This window comes from Dermacentor variabilis, chromosome 7 (genome assembly GCF_050947875.1).
Source record: "Dermacentor variabilis isolate Ectoservices chromosome 7, ASM5094787v1, whole genome shotgun sequence".
NCBI classification, from domain to species: Eukaryota; Metazoa; Arthropoda; class Arachnida; order Ixodida; family Ixodidae; genus Dermacentor; species Dermacentor variabilis.
This window is the reverse complement of record NC_134574.1, coordinates 54,945,155-54,964,948: the sequence shown is the minus strand read 5'-3', so window position 1 is coordinate 54,964,948 and position 19,794 is coordinate 54,945,155. Positions and strand designations below refer to the sequence as shown.

Below are 19,794 nucleotides of genomic sequence, written 5' to 3'. Positions count from 1 at the left end.
TGGAGTGCCGAAGGTAGTTTCACACTATTTAGCCCAGCTCCTGCAACCACAAGTGGCTTTCCCACATAAAAGAGGATCGTGAGATGGTGAACCCTTGCGCGATGCTGCTCTCTTCAGATAGTAAACGAGCTAGAAGCTGACCAATGTGTCATCCATTTGCAGCCGAATGCAAAACTGGCATACAGCTCAGTCCACTTGTACCAATATCAAGAATAAAAATCTGATCGTTATAACCGATCATCGCTATATCTGGACTGCTGTAAAAAAATGCTGCCAAACATATCTTTGTCGCTCTAAAACCAAATTTGCCACTTGCACTAAAGGATAGACGTTTTGGAAAGTAGGCTGTGAAAAATGGAACGTTTATTTATACCTCTAAGAGTGTGTCTAGCGTTAGGCAGGCTGAAATAGTCAGAAATCTGCACTTGCTTTCGCAGCAGTTTCAGGTTCACAACCGCGGTGTGCACCACATTCAGCTGCTGCTTTGAGCGACTAAATCGGTGAGCGACTCTATCAACGACAGCGCACCCTGCACGAACGTCGGAGTCGGTGTCACAGACAGGCCATTGGCAATCTCATAGCTCTGCCGCTGCCGTCATCGCCTCCGTCATACAATGCCACCGTCGGCGATCGCCCCGCCGGATATCTCTTTGCAAAACGAGGCAGCACTAGCTGCACTCGGAAACTCCTCCATCGAAGCACCACCTGATACATCGTCAGTAGCCACGTGCTTCCAGAGCTCAGTAATGTCAGCGGCTTCCACCGTCTTGGTTTCACTATCGTGGGAGGTTTCACCCAGGCACACAAAGTCCGGTTCTTCTGTTGGTTAGCATGGCCACTGGTTCCACCCTTCATGATCACGGTGCTCCCAGTTTTCAGAACCGTTGATATTGTCGACTGCACGAGCTCGTACATGTTTGAGTCTTGCAAAATTTGCAGCTTCGGCTCAAGCGACACAGCTTTGCGCTTCCTTGGTGCCATCTGCAGTCCACTGCTTCGGGGCTACTTCCGCAGTGCATTTCCATGCTCGCTGAGAGAAAGAGAGAGAGATTCTAGAAGGGGCAGGAGGAGCCCGTTTGCCTTTCGCTTTTCTTTTTTCTCTCTTCTTTTTTCTAGACGCATGGGTGACCTAGACACAAAGAAGCTGGCATCGTTTTGTGGGACATGCTCAGCAAGAATGGCAGTGTAAACAAACTTGCATAGGCAAACTTTTCGCGCCATCTCGGCCTCATTAGTTTAAGGGGAACTTAGCAAAACAACTTTCACAATTATTCTGCGTGGAAAACACCATCCAGGAGGCAGAATTTTGATCGTTATATCCAACATGCGTAACATAACATATTTTTATATGTGGTTTCCTTTTTATTTTTTTCTCATTGCCCCAATGGATAAGTTGAACTCTTAAGTCTACTCACCATTATAATCAATATATTGTTACATGCGGTATCGTTATAAGTGGACTGCACTGTACCGTATGGGTACTACTGTATGTGCCATTGTAGGGGCCACTATGGCTGCCATAGACAGATGGGCTGACCATTCTAGTTCTGGATATTCCTGAAACATATATAGTTAACATTCATTTTTTTGGACTCCCTAGGGGCCGCAAAAGTGTCCAGAAAATCAGGCAGCCCGAAATAATGAATGCATGCCTTTTACTGCCCCGACGGGTTCAAATCGCGACAGGCACATCCGAAATGGCTATGAAGGTCTGCCAGCACACTTATTCTTCGTATTGGTGCCCATACTGTGACTGGAGACAGCGGGTGCATGCATGTATAATTAAGGAATACAGACCGTGTCCAGTGACAATTGCCCCTTTCCACTCTTGGTATGCTTCACTGCGTAACGTTGCTGTATTGAGGCGAAGCTGACTTTTGGGACCAGGGATTATGCAACGCACCATGCTTTCCGAGCTTCCAAGACATTGGCGAGGATTACAAAGCCGGAGTTGGCGCCATTGCTAATAGCGCCAAATCGTTTCAATGAAAAACACAGCACCAAAAAGAAAGAAGCTTGGTAGCGAAAGTCGAAGTAGCTAGGCCTATGGTGGTGGCTGCCAGTGGATATGCGTGCCAGAGCGCCTGTTTGAGGCGGTGAGATAATGAAAATGGTGGTAGTGGTGGCTTCAATAATGCTGTTTCGGACCTGTGGTTATTGCAAAAAGTCCGTAAAATCAGATGGCGAAGGGATTTTTTTTTTTTTTTTTTTTTTTTTTTTTTTTTTTTTTTTGCTTTCGAAGTTTCAGACGTTCTTATACATTGACTCTATGGGTTACGTGTAGTGCCGTGAAGGCGTCCGAGTTATCTTGCATGTATGAAAAATTGGCCGTTCGGAAAATCGGTCATTGACTGTAGATCAAGTCACCTAATAAATTGAAGTATACGGTACATTTTGAGCAACTTTGATGTCTTTTGCACTCCTGGTCTTACTTATTCAATGCATGAAATGACCTCAGTATCGACGAGATCATCTATAACTCTCTTTTCCTTTCTTTTCTAGCAATTTGAGTGCATGGTTCCGGCGCGGTTAAGCGTGTTTGAGATGATTATCACGCCTGACCTGGACTACCCTATCCTCTGTGTTGGTGTCCGGAAAGGGTAAGTTGCATTCCGTGACCATTACAGCACCTTAGACATGATCATGTTGTGCCCTGTAAGGCAGTCAAGCTCCATTCGTTACAGTTGAGTCTCGATATAGCAAACATCATTGTAAAGAATTATTGGAATATAATGAAGTAAATGAAGATGTTTCTTGAATATCACATATAATGAACACATTTTCATGTCGGATGTGAATTCGTGTAACAATGTTCAACTGAATTGCAAAGCAGCACCTTACCCTAAAACATGCTTATTATTACTGGTATTTAGTATAACAGCTTAGTACAGATACAGCTCTTTACAGATATAAGAGGTAATTGTCAGAAACATGGAAAGAAAACACCGTAAGGGGAAAATAAGGTTCAAATTGTGATTGTGCAAATAATCAGATATCACCGAGTCCAATTGAACTTTCGAATAATTTGATTCACGAATCGAATAGTTGCTATTTCATATTTTGAATATTCAGTACATTGGGTGAGCAGACCTCCACAGAGCGACATGTCACGTGCATCGCGAAGCCCCTCGCGCTCGTTGTTGCCCAAGCAAACTTTTCGCATCGATTTCGCTGCAAAACAAGTGCCAAGCATGTCACGGACAGATGGCCTCGGTAACAGGCTTTGGCACTGCGAGCGTTCCCTGACATTGGCCCTATGTGGGGATGGCACTCAGAGCGTTGAAATGCCACTTGCACAACGGTGCCATGTTGGAAGAGCTCGTCTCTTGTCGGCACAAGGTTTGTCTGGGTCTGCAGGACCGATCGAAATGATAATGCGATGCAGATGAGGGAACCGCAACAACTAAGCAGCGTGTGTTTTGCGGAGTGCTGCAAAAACTTGCCATGGGGCCCTCCAGATATCCTAATCTTTGACAGGTGGCAAATCATGCCAAACCTGACAATGAAATGGTGCGAACAGGGTGGTGATCGAGTCACGTGATGCGTGGTGCTTTAGTCTGTCACGCAGATTGGCTTACGATAACACTCCTGCAGTAAAGTTGGGACAGTGCTTCTGTATTTCAGAGAAAAACTGGAAAGCTCGATAAAACACTGCCATAAAACATAGGTTCACTATTAAACTGAGAACTTCATTGGTGTTTGGTACAACAGACTGCAACTGATTCATTAGCGTCAAAGGAATAAAAAACACCTGATTGTATTTAAAAGAAATTCCATTGGTAAAAAAAAAACATTTTCCAGACCTTCATAATCTAGAACTGAGCTGAAATCAGTGCTGGCATAATGATTTGGTGTACCATTTAATAAGAGTAGGCTGTACTCTATATCTTGATTTCTATGTAGCCAAGTTACTGATAGCTTGCTACTTTCTTATTACGCAATACTAGGAGACTCCCTAGCATATGCAGCACCGTATTTTCTCGCCTAAGACTTGTAAGCATTAAATCTTGTGAGAAATATCTTGATATTCAATTCAATATTTGACTTCCCTGATTTCTTTCGAAATCTACTTAGTACAAATATCTCCTGGGGCAAAAATTGTGCCCCATTAGCACGGCTGAATTAGCTTACAAGTCAACAATCTTCGTGATTTGTTGCACTAAGGCTGTGTGTTTGCAATGCCTCTGTTTAGCCGCCCGACTTTGTTTAGTCGCCCAACTTTGTTTGATCCCCTCTTTGTTGCAGCTACGACGGCACCCAGTTGAAGCTGGACACTATTGACCTCAACTCATCGGCGTGCTGGTTTGGCTACAACGAAGACGAGGACTCGGATGGTCTGGAGACAATGGTTCCACGCCATGAGCTTCTGCATGTGGTGCATGTGACGCAGATTGACCGGGACACCGTGCTCGTCTGCTACGACAGTGAGTTTCTGACCAGGAGACTGCAGCTGTGGCTGGAGTAGTAGCTTTGCCCCCTTGCTGCTCCCTGATGTGCGCAACCGAACTTGTGCACACCTCTGAGGCTGCTACATTTGCTGTTAACAGCACGATAGCAGTGGCTGTTAGCGGTAGTAGGTTCGTAGTGTGTTCAACATTGCTGCACTGGCACACAGCTTTTTCCAGCTGTGAAGGCAAAGCTGTGTAACTGAAATGCATATGTATAATAATTTAACCATGTAATTAATTAACAAAATAATTCAAAAATGTTTTATTTTCTGCATTTGCTAATGTTAAAGAAAGGCCTAGAGAAGGGGCGAGACAAGGGTAAGTGAAAGGCAGGGAAGTTATCTAGGACTGATTGGCTTCATACACTGGGAAAAGGTCGAGAGGGAGATAAAGAAGGAGTGAAAGTCCAGTGTTGACGTCACTGACGTAGTGAAAGTTCTCTTTTCAGTGTCGCAGGTAGTCGCTCAGTCCGGTAGCATTCAGAATTTGCAAGCAGCTTTTTTGTTTCTGCAGCTGTGATACTATAGGCCGTCATCCCAAGATCTTGTCCATAGAGATTCTAACTGGTTTAGAGCAATGCGGAGGTGGGAAGGGGGGTAGCTTTTATTTGCAAAAGCTGGGCAGTACTGAGAAGGTGTTCTATAGGTTCTTTGACACCCCAGTCATAGCATTCAGCCTTATTGGTCATTGCAATCAAGCACACGTATGCATTGGTGAATGCAACACCCACGTGTAAGCGACACAGTACCATTTCTTCACTTCGGGGAAGAGCAGGTAACAGGTACAGTTGCATAGGAAGGACGAGTGAGTGGAGACAGGTGCATGTCACTTTTGCCATGTCAAATCATGCACTAGCATGCTTAGGTGCTGGGCTGCATCAGCCCTCAATAAAGTGTACAAACAAGGTTCAACTTTCATTTCACATATTCCCTTCTTCACAGAGAAAAACCTACAAAACTTACAGAAAGCCTAGGCATTTAATTTACTATAATTCATAGTTTAAAAAAATGTAAACCCAATACAGTTGATCCAGGATATATCAAATTATTGCCTATATCGAGCCGTTGTAACACCCCCTGAAAATCCTGTATGATGGTATGGCACTGGGCTGCATGTACAGTGAAACCCCGTTCATACGTTTTTCACCGGACCGAGGAAAAAAAACGTAACAGCCGGGAAAACGCAACAGTGAGGAAAGCTCCGAAAATGAATGACAAAAGTGCAGCTTCAACTATAGACAATTTATTTCCACAGAGTGCGCTTAGGACTTAAAAAAGTCTAGAATGGTGGCTTGCCGTTTCTTTCGCTCGCGAGAAATCACCACACGTTTCTCAATAGCCTGGAAGGCCGCATTACTGTCAGCGTCGCTGTGAGGTGCGACGTACCTGCGGAGGAGGTCCAGAGCCGCGACCGCTTCTCCGAAGCTAGGATTTGGCAACTCCCCGGCATCATGCAGCTCGTGCTCCTCGTCGTCACCGCGCCACGGCAATGGCAACGAACAAAGGCATATCCGCGGGAAATTTTGCCCTCTTTGGCGTAATCATGCTAATGTGGTAACAATTGTTTAGTATTGCTGCGGAGCGCGCGCGTCCGAGCAGCCCGGTTGCGCACAGCGTGGCGTGGTTTTGCAAGAAATGTAAACAAGAGAGGAGAGCTGGCACGATAGGCGGAGCAACGCCAACTTCCGGCTTCCCTTTAGCTACAACTTCACAAAGAGTGACGTCAGGGCCTCTCCTGAGTTTCCTTCCTCCGTGAGTTGACCCGTCCAACCAACCATGCGGTGACCGTAACCACAGTGATGATAGTGAGAGCATTTTTCACGAATGGCCACCTAGTAGCGGCCTCTCGAACTGGCTTGCAGCTTCTTGCAGCCAGTTCCATAGCCAAGCCCGGCCAAGCCCAGTCAAAACTAGTCAAAAGCCAAAATGGCGGTTGGAACGCGTTGCCTACTTTAGCCCAGGCGGGTTCGGGTGGCGACACATCATGCGGGAACGTTTTCACAGCTACTACGTAACAGCGGGGTTCCTTATACATTGGATCCTATGGAAGCTATGCTGGGACCGAATGAAAATGACGTAGCAGCCGGGAAAACGCAGCAGTGAGGAACGTAACAGCGGGGTTCTACTGTATATCGAACTCACGTTCACCACCACATTCCACATAAAAAACGCTATGCCACACTGCTCCCCTGTAAGTGCGCTTCTCCTAATGGACTGTGGTCACTTCTTGCTTCATCAGAAATATTCATTGCCGACAAAACAGCACTGTTTTGGCAGATGCTATTGAACAAACACTGAATCTTAAGGGCAGCTGCAAAAAACTTGGTTGACGCCTAAGCTTTGCCTTTAAGAGTGGAATGCAATATCATTCAAAGGTCCCTAACTGTTTCTCATGCTTCCCAGCAACTGCAGTTTATGTAACCGTAATGTTTACCGGGAAATGCTGGTGGAAAATGCTATGCACGAAGGTGAGCTTTCTTGTAGAAACGCGGTCTCTTGCATGGATGGATCCCAGAGGTAGTGCACAGGCGCGGGGAAAAAAATGCATCATTTCGCACTTTTGTTATTTAATGTTGAATTCCAATGGTAGATCCAGATCAAGTTTTTCTGCTCTGTATAGAGCAATCCTATTCCGATGGCAGAATGAGAGCGTGAGTTGTATGTTCCAATGGCAGATTGGGACCAGCGACTGATTCTGGATCGCTCTGTGGAGCAAAAATATTTGCTCTGCCGAAATCGGCAAGTTTAACTGGAAGTCCGCGCGACGTATTTCCTTCGCCCACCTCTGCTTCCTATCACAGTCGCCTGTCTCTGGTTGCGGGCAGCTATGGACGATATACAAAACACGGACGCTGCGTTGCGCCATTTGCGCCATGCGTTTTTGTTCCTGCTCCTGAATAGTGACAGCTCCGACTCAGACACTATAAGGTCCCAAGTGCAGGGATGATTCTTCTGACACTGAAGAAAAACAAACACACGGAATGCCGGGATGACCCAGATGATGGTGGTAATGGCAATGAGGCCTACGTGATCTACCTCTAGTATAGCGCCCTCTCACTTGATTTCCCTGTACTAAGTACCCACGTGGGAGCGCACGCATTCCATTCGCAGATTTGACGAGATCGATCTTTAGTCGGAGCAAAGCATTCCGGTCATGATCCGGCTGAACGCTCGCGATCTGCCATTAGAATTCAATGTAAGTCTGAGAAGATTTAACATAAAAGGAATGCACTGTCGGTGTTTTGTTTCGTGACGTTTGTGAGCTGTCATTCTCAAAATTCTGAGGAGTAACTTTCTAAAAAATGTAAGACAAGGTATGAGCAACTTTAGTGATAGAATGGTGTGGCACTATAACTCGCATGTACCGCATGTCGTACAGCTAGGCACGGCATGCACACGTAACTAAATATATAAGACCGTTTTTACTCATGGACAACTTCGCCGATGCCGACACCAGATTTTCTGCGGCACGGAGCCCTTAACGCTATCTCGTTAACTTGAGCAAGTTGCATCTCTGAAAGTATGGGTGGCTCGTGCAGCAAGCGCTTGAGCTCAGTTATGACGGATTTGCGTTAGTAAGCTTCACCACAGCACAGTGATATATTCTGGTGAAGCATATTAATAGTGGGAACACCATCGTGCAGTGGAGCATACTACCTGCGGCCATTCATTATTCAAAAGAGTTTCATCATTCTGTTGCACTGTGGCAGGCACGGTTACATATGAAATTAGTAGAGAACAAGGAAGACGTGACAAGTGTGTTCCACAGCGCCCCAAAACGATGAAGCTACGCTACCCAGGCCCTTTGCAAGCTCTGCTTACTTTCATTGGAAAGAGGATCGCCATACTGCTTCAAGAATGCAAAAGGCCACCCAGTTCAACACGTGCGTTCCACAAGAAAGCCTGGATGGCACTGCGTCTTTTCATTGAGTGGCTCCGGGCATAGGATGCCGAAGTGGCCATGTCCGCACTGCTGGGTTTGTCTTGTAGAGTTTCTGTGAACGGCATTTCAGGGTTCTCACCATAATCAGCCAAAACATGTCCAGTCCCAACCCCCGCTCGGACAGATATTTAAATTATAATTTGCATTTAACAAGACCACCCCTGCCTCCGAAAAGGCTATCGTGAAGCACTGCACAAGACTCGCTGCATGATTTAAGTTACCACAGTCCATGCTCAACGCATTCATTCGTACTCTCAGGCACACGTTGCTGGGAATGACTCGAGTGTTGTGCACTTTCAAATTTAACAGCGTTTGCGTGGTTGACTCATTGCCAACGTATAGCAGTCGACCGTAAATGGTGTACTGTGACGGACATGCAGCCGGGCACGTTCGTGCGCAATAAGCAGTGCTCCTATGGTGGCACGGCACTTATAGGTTAGTTTGCTTTTGCGTTGCGTGTCTTTCAACCTTATCCTGAATAAAACATGCGACAAGTGCTTCGAGGTGCATCGCTGTCTTGCAGCTGGGCAGCGTGGGCTTTTAGGGTTAGCGTTGCAATCAGTTTATCAAAGAACATTCCGCAGCGCAACTTGTGACATTCATCTGCAAAAAACAAAAAAAATGGGGGGAGTTTGATGCAGCCTTGGAGAAAAATTTAGAGACTGCCCATGATGTGCAGAGTTTTCGCATAAGCTGCAGATAGGGATATTTCATACCGATATATCCAATCATATTGCGATCTCCTTTGAGTTTGAAATATCTGGGATCGGCTGTATTTGTAAATCATCATGACAATCTGATTAGTTGCACTCTTGAGTCTCTTCCTGTGTACGTATAGTGTATTCACCATTGCATGTGTACTACATTGTTATGCGGTTCTAGTTCGACGCTGTAATGTAAAACCTGTAACCCGGGACATACTTAGGATGACTAAATGTTGTTAACCGATGTTACAATGCTTATGTTTCAAAGTTTCCACACAGCATTATGTTACACTTGGACATTGTGTATTGTAAGTTCGCCTGTTTTCATGACTTGGTGTTGTACTTGGCTTTGTGTCCCACCCGCTATGATCTCGCAAGAGATTGGTAGTATTGTAAATAAATGAAAAATAAAATTAAAAGAAAATATTAATTGTCCTGTGCTTTGTGCCGCAGATCAAGTGAAGTTGCTGGACTTGGAAGGCCAGCTCAAGCCCAGCGACGTGCAACCTGCCGAGCTCCATTTTGACTTCAAAGTCGAGTACATCGGTGAGTTCACTAGCGGGACATGTCTGAAGACAAGGGCATAAAATTTCGTCACTAATGTTACCAGAGGGCACATTGGCAGCTATCTTAGGACTGCTGGGGACATGTGTAGTCTCACTTAAGGCACAACCGATTATCACACGACATTCCTGCACATATTGCTCACAACCCTTTAATGACGGCAGATATAAATACCCGAAAAAAAAAATTATTTTCAATCCAAATGTGCGAAACACATAAAAATAAGCGTAATCAAGGAAAAGAAAAAATATTTTGTGGAAGCTTTTTCAGCAGCAGGGGAGAAAACTCCAGGCAGAAAACTTGAAGTGAGCTTCACCCCATGCCACCGATGGCTCCGTTTTGGAATTTGTACAGAGAGCTTTTGTCAGATGTGAGCTATACGTGCACATTTCATTTACTTTACGTCGCACGTTCGACGCCGCTGCCCCCCCCCCCCCTTCCGGCTGGAGATCTTGCATTACTCTCTGACTGTGCTTTCAAAAGAAACTTATTCTTTCTTTTCCTGTGTTCCTGCTCTAAGCCAGTGAATGATGTTAGCTGCCTGTCATCCAGTGTTGGCTCATCAATTTAGCTAGAAATTTCATACTCAGTAGTGAAACTTGGGAAGAAACTTGGCTATATTTATACTCGGCTGTAGGCAAAACTTGTCAATAAGGAGTTAAGGAGGGGTTCACAAATACAGTCAAACCTCGATATAGCAAATCTAGATGTACAGTAAAACCTTGTTATAACAAAGTTGAAGTAAGAGTTAAAATTACTTTGCTATATATATTAATTCGTCATATCCATTATCGCATGTACTGTAATAAGAATCTCTGAGGATTTCAAGGAGAATTTGACTTCACTATATCCATTATTTCGGTATATCCCGTTTCGTAATAACGAGGTTGTACTGTAACGAAATTCACAATGTAACAAACTAGTTTAATTCCCAGTCTTGTATTTCTTTCTTTTTTTTTGCAATTTAGCGAAGTAATATTGTGACACAGTTTTGATTTAACAAAGTTTCTTGCGATTTCAAGCATCTACTTTGAGTCGGTATGGCTGGTAAATCTAGCAAAAGCTATATGTCCAAAGTAGAAAACTAACATAGAAATGACATTGAAGCTACCAAATTTTCAAATTCCTTTAGTAATTTTGGTAGGAAACTGTATGGCTGTAGTTGACAGGCTAAATATTGTGACAGGCAGAGCACCGGTTGCCAGATGTATCTTGAAGGTGTCTCCCTGGCCGCCAGAAAAATGTGACAATCCAAGGCCCCAATTATCCTGACTCATGGTGGTAAGCCACGTAGTGCTGTCGATTTGTCCGCGTGACACTTGCACAAGTTTTGTCAGGACAAGGAAGAAATGAGCTTCCTGGCACAAGGCAGATAACAATCAATATTTTTGAATGAATGTCTTAGGGGAATTTTTGAGTGAGTGAGCGTTATACTGGCTTGGAAACAAAATTACGGCACACAGCAAAAGCAGATTTCCAGTCCCATTTACAGCCGTGGTGATGTGCAATGAGAAGGTGACGACATTCATTAGTGACTACAGGGTTATGTATGCATGCTTACGTTACGCCGTGCCGCTGAACTTCGGGTTTTACGTTTTCCCTCCGCAAAGACACTGTCCTTTCTTGCTCTAAATGTATCCTGGCGGTGAAAGTGTTTTATGGTTTGTCTGGTAGCACTAACAAGCTGACATAACGGCACAATTGTAGCTTGAACAGAAGTGGCAATTGTGTGGTGCCCATGAAACAATGTTTCGGCTGCAGAGCTCAACTGCCATGGCTGAGTTCAGAAGTGCAAGCATCTCTTCCTAGGTGGCTGTATAGTCGTCGGCACTTACCTATCGTCTGTCCCCTTTCTCGCACACAGTGCAACTTGTTAGTCATAAAAATCTGCTAGAGGGATGTGCCAATTTTAGAAGTAATTAGTTCGAATAATCGTTTATGCATTGAGCAGCCATTATAGCTTGTGTGCTTAAACCGTTTCATGCCAAACTGGTAACTGCTTCCAGTTTAGGTTCATTTCAGGTTCAGGAACGTTTCAAGAATATCAGTTTGGGTTCCGATTCACTTCTGGCTAAAATTTCAGTTCAGGTACGGTTTTCGTTTCTGGTTGGGGTTCGAGCACAGCAATGCTCATTTTTCTTCTAAGCAAGCATAACTTATTCTCTGAGCAAGTGTGTTGAAACTTTCAGTGGAGCCCAAGACTTACCTCTTCCGCTGGTATTGCCTTGCAGTGTGCCTGACGGACTGTGTGCTGGCGTTCCACAAACATGGCATGCAGGGCCGGAGCTTCCTCAACAACGAGGTCGTCCAGGAGATCAGTGACTCCACGCGCATTTTCCGTGTCCTTGGATCGGACAGGTGGGTGCACGTTCTATTCTCGTGGAAAGGTTATTACCATAGGGTCTCGTAAGGCTGGCTGGCTTCCACTTGTGTTTAGACTTTATGGGCAAGCAGTGTTATTTGGTGAATTTGTACTGACAGCTCAAAACTTCGATAATTTTTATTATCTGTGCTTAGTGCAGGAGAGGGATGAGGAAAGTAGTAACGTACAACCAGAGTGCAACTGGAGCATATTGTCAGTGGAGACGTAGCATGTTCGTGTACAACATACGATGTTTGATGTGATCTGTACCGATCTTTCACGTGCATTGGGAAAATAAAAGCCTTTTATTTCAGCAATTTTTTTTCCTCTCTCCTTCCACTTACCCTTGCATAAATACAGGTGGTGTGTTCAATACAGTTGAACCCACTTATAACGATACCGGTTTTAACAATATATCGGTTATAACAATGAAAAGCTGTTGCACTGTCAACTTTTGTATGTTTTCTATGGGGAAATAACCCGCTTACTACAATGTCTCCATGTGGCATTATCAGTTATAACAATCAAGTCTGACTGCTGGGTGCACATGCTGAAAGGTAATGGAATGTGAAATCCTTGAAAAGAAAAAAGAAAAAGTGAAATGCAAGCTTTTGCACGATCGTTCGCCACCCCAACTGCCGCCGCGTACTTCTCTCTCATTGCCCTTCCTCCCCTCCGAATACAAATGGGCTGTGCCCATAGCTCTATGCCACACCAACCTCCGAAACATGAATTGACTGGGCCAACTGCGCTGACAACGCTGCAGGAGCTGCTCCCAGATTGCTTCGCTGGGCCCTCATTCGGTGTAATTCTGCTAAAGGACTACGTCGCTTGTGCTTGTCTTTGTTCGTTGCATCAAAGTCTTTCAATTCAATTCAATTCAGTTCTTTATTTTCAGACAAAAAACACAGAAATACCAAAACTTTTTGGACCCATAGCCACAGGCTAGTTGCGGGTCCAATGAAAAATGAATAACAATTGTGGCCATGAGTTTCTCAGTGTCATTCGACTCGCCGCCAAAACAGAAGATGGCTGATCGGCCCGCTTATCGTCAGCAATGCACGATGTTTGCGGTGAAAAGAAAAAAACACTGCCATAAATTTGGAAGCGAAGTGCTTCTACCCGATGAGGCAATATTCACAAACGTGCTTGCATCGGATAGCAACAGTGACGGCCACGACGGCAGCGCTGATGCCGTAGGGCAGGCTGCCTCAACATTGTTCCCACGGGAGGCCCTGCAGATGATTCAGGCACGCGGGGGCTTGTTTTCGGGAGGGACCTTTTGCTGCACTACGCAGAGCACTTGGATGCCTTGAAGAAGGATGTCTGCAAGTTTCGTGTAAAGCAAGCAAGGCTGGCCGACACGGTGTTTTTTTGTGCAAGCCAGTGGGAAGTACGTGGTGAGATGCTTGTGGCGATCTCGTCCCAGCCTTTCTTCTGGATTTCTCAAGCTGAGATGCTACCGCGGCAACATTCCCGCATTGTTTAAAAGGCGCCTTTTAGGGCCACCGAAACGATGGCTCGGTGGAGCTCGTATGTCACTTGCTGCCCATGACCTCTCTTTGCAGTTGTTCTAGCAGTGCCATTCTTGAACGCCAACAGCCACGGCTTGTTAACATCGTGCGATCGGAGCACGCAGGAAGCAGTAGGCAAAACGAGTCACACAATCAGAAGCTGGATGCAAGGAGGTGGTGGGGAGGAGAACTGGCCTCACCGCCCTTATAGTTTTCTCAGAACAGCTACGCTAACCCCCATTTTGATTTTTTTTTTTCATGCAGCCCGGTTATGATAGTTATCGGTTATAACAATGGCACTGCCGTGGCACCTGAGTATTGCTATAAGTGGGTTCAACTGTATAAACACTTGTTTGCACTACAGTGTCCACGTGTTCCTAACCCAGTTCTTGTAAGTACAAAAAGCAAACAGCAATCAAATAAGCCCTTTCATCACCTTGTTTTTAGATTGAAAAATGTCATCGCAGTTTCTAGAGCATAACAGTGCAAAGGGCTTGGCATATTCACATGAAACCCCAGATGGCTAATGTATCAGTGGAGCCCCCATAAGACTCCAATAAAGATTAGTGCAGTAAAGAGAGGAGCTCTGTACAGCCACGCAAGCTGGAAAGGCGCAACTGCAGCAGCACTAGTGAGCATCTTTGATGTCTCTATTGCTTGTGGTGAAGGCAAACTGTCAATTCAGACAGGTAAAGCCACAATCATGCTCTTAGTGTGTCGGCATTGGAACGCTCATGCGAACAAAAACTTGGTGGCATCCGTTTGTCACTTTGGGGCATGGGAAAGAAGAGAAGAGTGGGGAAGAGGAGGGAAGTGTGTCACGGCACAAGTGGAGGGGAGGGAAGAGAGGGTGTATGAAGGATGGAGAGGGTGGTGTGCCCTTGCACGTTAGGAAGAGATTGCCTGTGGCATTTGACAGGTTCAGACATACCTTGTGAAAGTATGTCTCTTTGCGTACAGTTTAGAACGGATGCAGTGCCATCAAGAAACCATATAGAGAGTCGTGCTGAGGTATGTTGCCGAAAGATAAAATTAAGATGATGTGCGAATTTGGCATATGCGTTTGACACAAACTACAATGTGACACATTAGGCGTGATGTGGCATGCATTGTTAAGCAGCCTTGTGGCGTTCTTCAGGCTGCGAGGCCTGAACGAAGGTAGTCGGTTCCTTAAGGCTTGTGAAGGATTAATTCTAACAAATTTCTGTTAAATCAAGCAATTGATCAACCATTTCTTTTTTACTTCTGGAGTGCAGAAGCCCAGCAATTTTCTAACAAGGAGCAAGATGAAAGAGCATCCTATAGCAATGAGCAGCCGGCAGTGACCTTGATGGCATACTGTGGCAACATCCTCGAAAGGCCTGCTGCTGCAACAAAGTTGGATACATACTATAGCAGATGGCTATATGTTGGATGCAATGTTTGAACTGTCTCTGAACTATTTGGTTGCATAGGGGCTTTGTTTTTTGGAGGTTTGTGACTGTTGAGGTGGTTGACTGCTAAGACTCCTGTACAAGTATTGCATAATAAGTAAATGTGGCACTGGAGCAGAGTATTTTTAAATAAGATGTTTTGGTTGCACACACTGTACGAACACGCACACATGTCGGTGTTGCGTGTTGGACACTGCCGCAATTGTGTCCAGCGAAACTGAGAATGAGGTTGGAAACCCTGCTTATGTAGTGCTACGTTGCGGCTGCCTGCCCACCACACTTGTCAGAATGTGTTGCATTGTGTGTTTAGCATAAATGGGTTGTTGTGATTGTACAGGCACATGCCACATAATAGGGGGGAACACAGTTTTTCAGCCATTTTAAATTATTCCACAAGTATTAAAAGATGACTAACTGCCCGGTTACCGGTTGGGAATGGTACAAAATCTCAAGGTTGCATTGCATACACTGCATCGTCATACTTGGGTGTCCACAATTGTTGCTGTCAAGCTGAGCCTACAACTCTTGATTTGGAAGGCAGACAATCACTGTTGCCATGGGAAACACTTCTCTGTCGTATTCCTGATGCAGGATTCATCATGCTAATTGGGTGCAATTAGAACACTTGGATGAGATTACTTTCTAAATATGGCCTGCCTGCATTACTGTAAATTTTAATGCAACACATTCTTTGGTGCACCCTAGGCACTTTGCGGTGGGCAGGTTCCCTTCTCGCATCGTCTTGGACTTCTTCTGCAAAAAAACAAATCGAGTGTCTGATGATGGGATCGAACCCTAGCCTAAGCATAACTGCTCAAACCTTTAAGCATTAGGCCACGATCGTGCGCATACCTTTTTCATGCCAATGTGAGCTTTTATCTATCTGTTCTGATGTTTTTCTTTTGCTAAGCACATTCTGTTCTTTGACTTGGTTCTTTGTGCATGTCTTTATGTTCTCATTTCTACCCTTCCTGCATGGTCAGCGCAAAGTATTTTGGGTTCACGGCGGCCGACCCAACGTGCGAGCAGGCAGAAAGGTCAGTCTGCATGCTTTGTATAGATCTTTCTTTCTTTCCTTTTTTTCATTTTCAGTTCATTCACTTTGAATGGTTAATGTGTGTTACTCAAGAAAGTTGCCATCAAGCCCTGAAAAAAGCTGGGTAGATCTTGCGGGCAGTGATGTTCTTGCACGAAAAATCTTTGTTATGGTAATTCGGTTAAACTAGATATAACAAACTTCAACATAATGAAATTCTCTATATAATGAATTATTTCACTTTTTACAACCTCTTGTCCATAGAACACCATGTATTTAGAACCTCAATACAGTCGAGCCCGTTTATAATGAACCTGAGCATTACGCGGCGTCTGTTCGTCATACCCCGAAGTTCGTAGTAAGTGGATGACAGTTCAAAAAGAAAAAGAAAACAGTGCTAACGAGATGTATTTCTTTGCAAAGAAGTTCATGATGCTCATCTGTTTCTGCAGTGCAGATCCGATGAGGGTGGTCTCTAGTTTATTTAAAGCAGAAGTGCACTCTTTGCCGAGGCCCTTGGCATAGACAAGTTGCCTGAGCCCCTCTATGTAGTCCATTGCTACAGGCACACTTATGGGTGCTGGCTGCTAAGTTTCATCGTCATCTGATTCCTCCGCGTCGCTCTCCGCCTGCACTTCGCAAGCGATGGCCTCATCCATGCTGTTCCGCAATATCAGCGTATTCATCAGCAGAAATGAAGTAATCCCTACCAGTGTCGTAGCCCCCATGTCGGAGTCAACGATGCGCTGTCACAAATGACTGCCAGACCAATTATCTTCGGAAGCATCAGGCTCGACAACAGGCACTGTGTTGATGAAGCCGGCCTTGCGGAAGCAGTTCCACATGCAAGCGGCCGTCACCTCCGCCCAGGCATCCTTCACCATCTCAACGGCAGAATACAGTGAAACTCTAAGCAGCAAGTTGGTGGCCGGGCACTCAACAGCGTTGAGCAAGCACTCCACAATGTGGCGCCTATACGACGCCTTAAATGCGTGCATTATGCCCAAATCGAGCGGCTGCACTTTCGAAGTGGTATTGGGCGGCGGGAAAAGTAGTGTAACTGCTGTCAGAGAAGTTTGTACGTTGTGCACTGAGCAGTTGTTGAGCACGAGCAGCATGCGCCTTCCTTGCCTCTGCATGTTTTGGTCAAACTCGCCCAGCCACTCTGCGAATAAATTGTGCGTTATCCATGCCTTAGTATTGTGCCTGTAGCACACAGGTGCACAGCTCCTAAAGCAACGCCGCAGCTTCTTTGATTTTCTGATTACAAAGGGCAGGCACTGGTCGCACCGAAGTACTATAATGTGCACTTTACTGTGCTTGCCGCCAGCACATGAGTCGCCTTTCATGGCGTGCCTCTTGTCCGGCAGCATCTGATAAAATAGCGCAGATTCATCTGTGTTATGCAAGTCCTTCTCCAGTGTAGCTTGCAGTAATGGGTCGGCTTCTTACAAGCCAAGTGGTCTTGGTCATTTACTGAAGCCGCCTAGCCGACAACCGAATTAAAAACAATCCCACGCCACACTTTGAATCGATCTAGCGAGCCGTTGCCTGGGCAGAAGTCGGGAAAATCTAGCAGGAACATAATGTTTTTGGCTTTGCCCAGCATCATTGGTCAACTTAGCGGAATGTTGCGAGCCTGTGCGTTGGCGAACCACTTAAGCAGCGCGTCCTCTACATCCGCATAGGTGGCCTTCCACAGGCGCTTTCTGTTCGTCGAGTCGGCGGCAGAGCTGGCGATCTTTTCCTTGTTCTTTAGAATTGTTGAGATGGTTGATTTAGACACATTGTACTTCTTCACCAGCTCGCAGTCCTTAGCACCTTGGGACACTGCCTTCAAAATTGCTCGCTTCGTTGCCATGTTCCCCGCTTTTCGTTTCTTGACTGCTGCAGGCACGGCATTCCCATCCGCCATCCTAAATTACAACTCGGGACCGACTAGAACAAAGCGCGGAAGCGAGGAAGCATGGAGACTAGTGTGGAGAGGCCTGCTTCGCGGTGATGGCCAGAAAACAAAACTTCTAAACTTCAGCCGGCGCTCTAGTGCACGCGCCGAAACAGCGAGGGAGTTGCAAGAAAGAGCGAGGAGAGGGGAGCGGAGTTGCGAGGATGGGCGGGAGGGCGATCTTGGAAGCCACACGCTGACAGCGCATGAGGCCAGGGAGAGGGTAGCGGAGACGAAACTGATAGTTCGCCTGCAAGAAGGCTTGGGAAAACGGACTGCGTGCAAAGGTGTCGGTGGTCGTCGTTATTTCGCATCGCGGTAGCAGGTTTGCGCCATTTGTTTGCTGTAATCGATCGGGCCCCTCGGTTAACCTCCTTTCTTCTCATTTATTACATAACAAAGGTCTCGAATCAGGCAACATTGATGCCTTCAGGTAGCATGTGTGGGTTTATTGACTGGTTGCATTCACCCAAAAAGATCACGTTCTTGTGACGCCTGTGGCAGAAAGAATGTTCCACGTCCGCCGCCAAGGTCTGTGAGTGGTGGCGCTGGCTAACACTCCCAGGGTTCTACAAGGAAAACATAAATATCCAAGAAAGTGGACGGGGAAACGGCACCGCGGTAGCTCAATTGGTAGAGCATCGCACGTGAAATGCGAAGGTTGTGGGATCGTTCCCCACCTGCGGCAAGTTGTTTTTTCATCCACTTTCACTTCCATTAATTGGCCGTTTCTTTACTTCATTTATTAAGTGCAAGTAATTTCCCCTATGTTGTCCTTGGGGTCAGTGTTTGTTGGCTTCTTATGATATGACTAATAAAAATCGGGCCCTTCGATTAACCTCCTTCTTGTTTATTTCAGACATGTAGCAGTTGCATATAGCATGCAGCTAGACCTGGTTAACTCAAACAGGCTAGGTGAAAATTTTTTTTAATGTTTTTATATTGCAATGAAGACTTGCCCTTAAGGTATAATTCTTGATGTGTATATAAGCATTATATCTGTGCTGTGAGGCCTTTGTAGTGTTTGAATTGAAGCAGTGTTTTGTGGAATCTCTTATCTCTTATCATACCGAAAGATTACTAACCCTGATGATTCAGATAAACTGCAAGGAGATCTTCACAATGTATCACTCTGGTCTAAAAAATGGCTCATGAAACTTAACGCTAACAAGTGTAAGTCAATGCGCATATCACGTAAAACCAGCAATAATCAGTGTCGATATGTACTGATGACACTTCATTAGCATCCGTTAACGCTCACAAATATCTTGGCCTTCACATAACTAATGATCTTTCATGGAATTTGCATACTAATTATATTACTGCTAATGCTAATCGTATGTTAGGATATCTTCATCGTAACTTTTCTACCGTTCCTACTTCGGTAAAATTGACGCTCCACAAAACCCTAGTTCGCTCAAAACTTGAATACGCATCTGCCATTTGGGATAACAATCAAGCATCACTAACCGTAACACTTGAAGCAATTCAAAATCGAGCAGCTCGCTTTATTTTATCTAACTATTCCCGCCATTCCAGTGTTACATGTCTGAAAATAACCCTGAATCTGCCAGATCTTTCTTTACGCCGCAAATGTGCTCGTCTTTGCCTATTTCACAAGGTTTATCACTCAAACCAGGTGCTCAAGAATCAACTTATCACCCCACCTTCCTATGCTTCATCCCGGTCAGACCACAGATATAAAGTTGCCGTCCCATCCTCCCGAACGAACAAGTATCATGATTCTTTTTTACCCCGCACAAGTGTCGACTGGAACCACCTTCCTGCTTCCATCATTCAGATCACAGATGTAACTTCATTCAAAACAACAGTCTACCACGCTATC

The 19,794-nt window shown here is 45.3% G+C and overlaps 1 protein-coding gene and 1 non-coding gene across 11 annotated transcripts in view; both read left to right on the top strand.

Annotated features, from left to right (window-relative positions):
* The window catches only part of hppy (MAP4K3-like protein hppy), a 242,874-nt gene that overhangs the window by 204,819 nt on the left and 18,261 nt on the right, over positions 1-19,794 (top strand). For all 10 annotated transcript variants that reach the window (XM_075698488.1, XM_075698486.1, XM_075698484.1 and 7 more), the window contains 5 exons: positions 2,503-2,600; positions 4,246-4,424; positions 9,548-9,640; positions 11,890-12,016; positions 15,951-16,004. In XM_075698488.1, the coding sequence (XP_075554603.1) occupies positions 2,503-2,600; positions 4,246-4,424; positions 9,548-9,640; positions 11,890-12,016; positions 15,951-16,004 (551 nt within the window). The remainder of the gene's footprint in view (positions 1-2,502; positions 2,601-4,245; positions 4,425-9,547; positions 9,641-11,889; positions 12,017-15,950; positions 16,005-19,794) is intronic.
* On the top strand, positions 18,564-18,636 carry TRNAS-UGA (transfer RNA serine (anticodon UGA)). The gene has a single exon. It is a non-coding gene; the product is annotated as a tRNA-Ser (tRNA).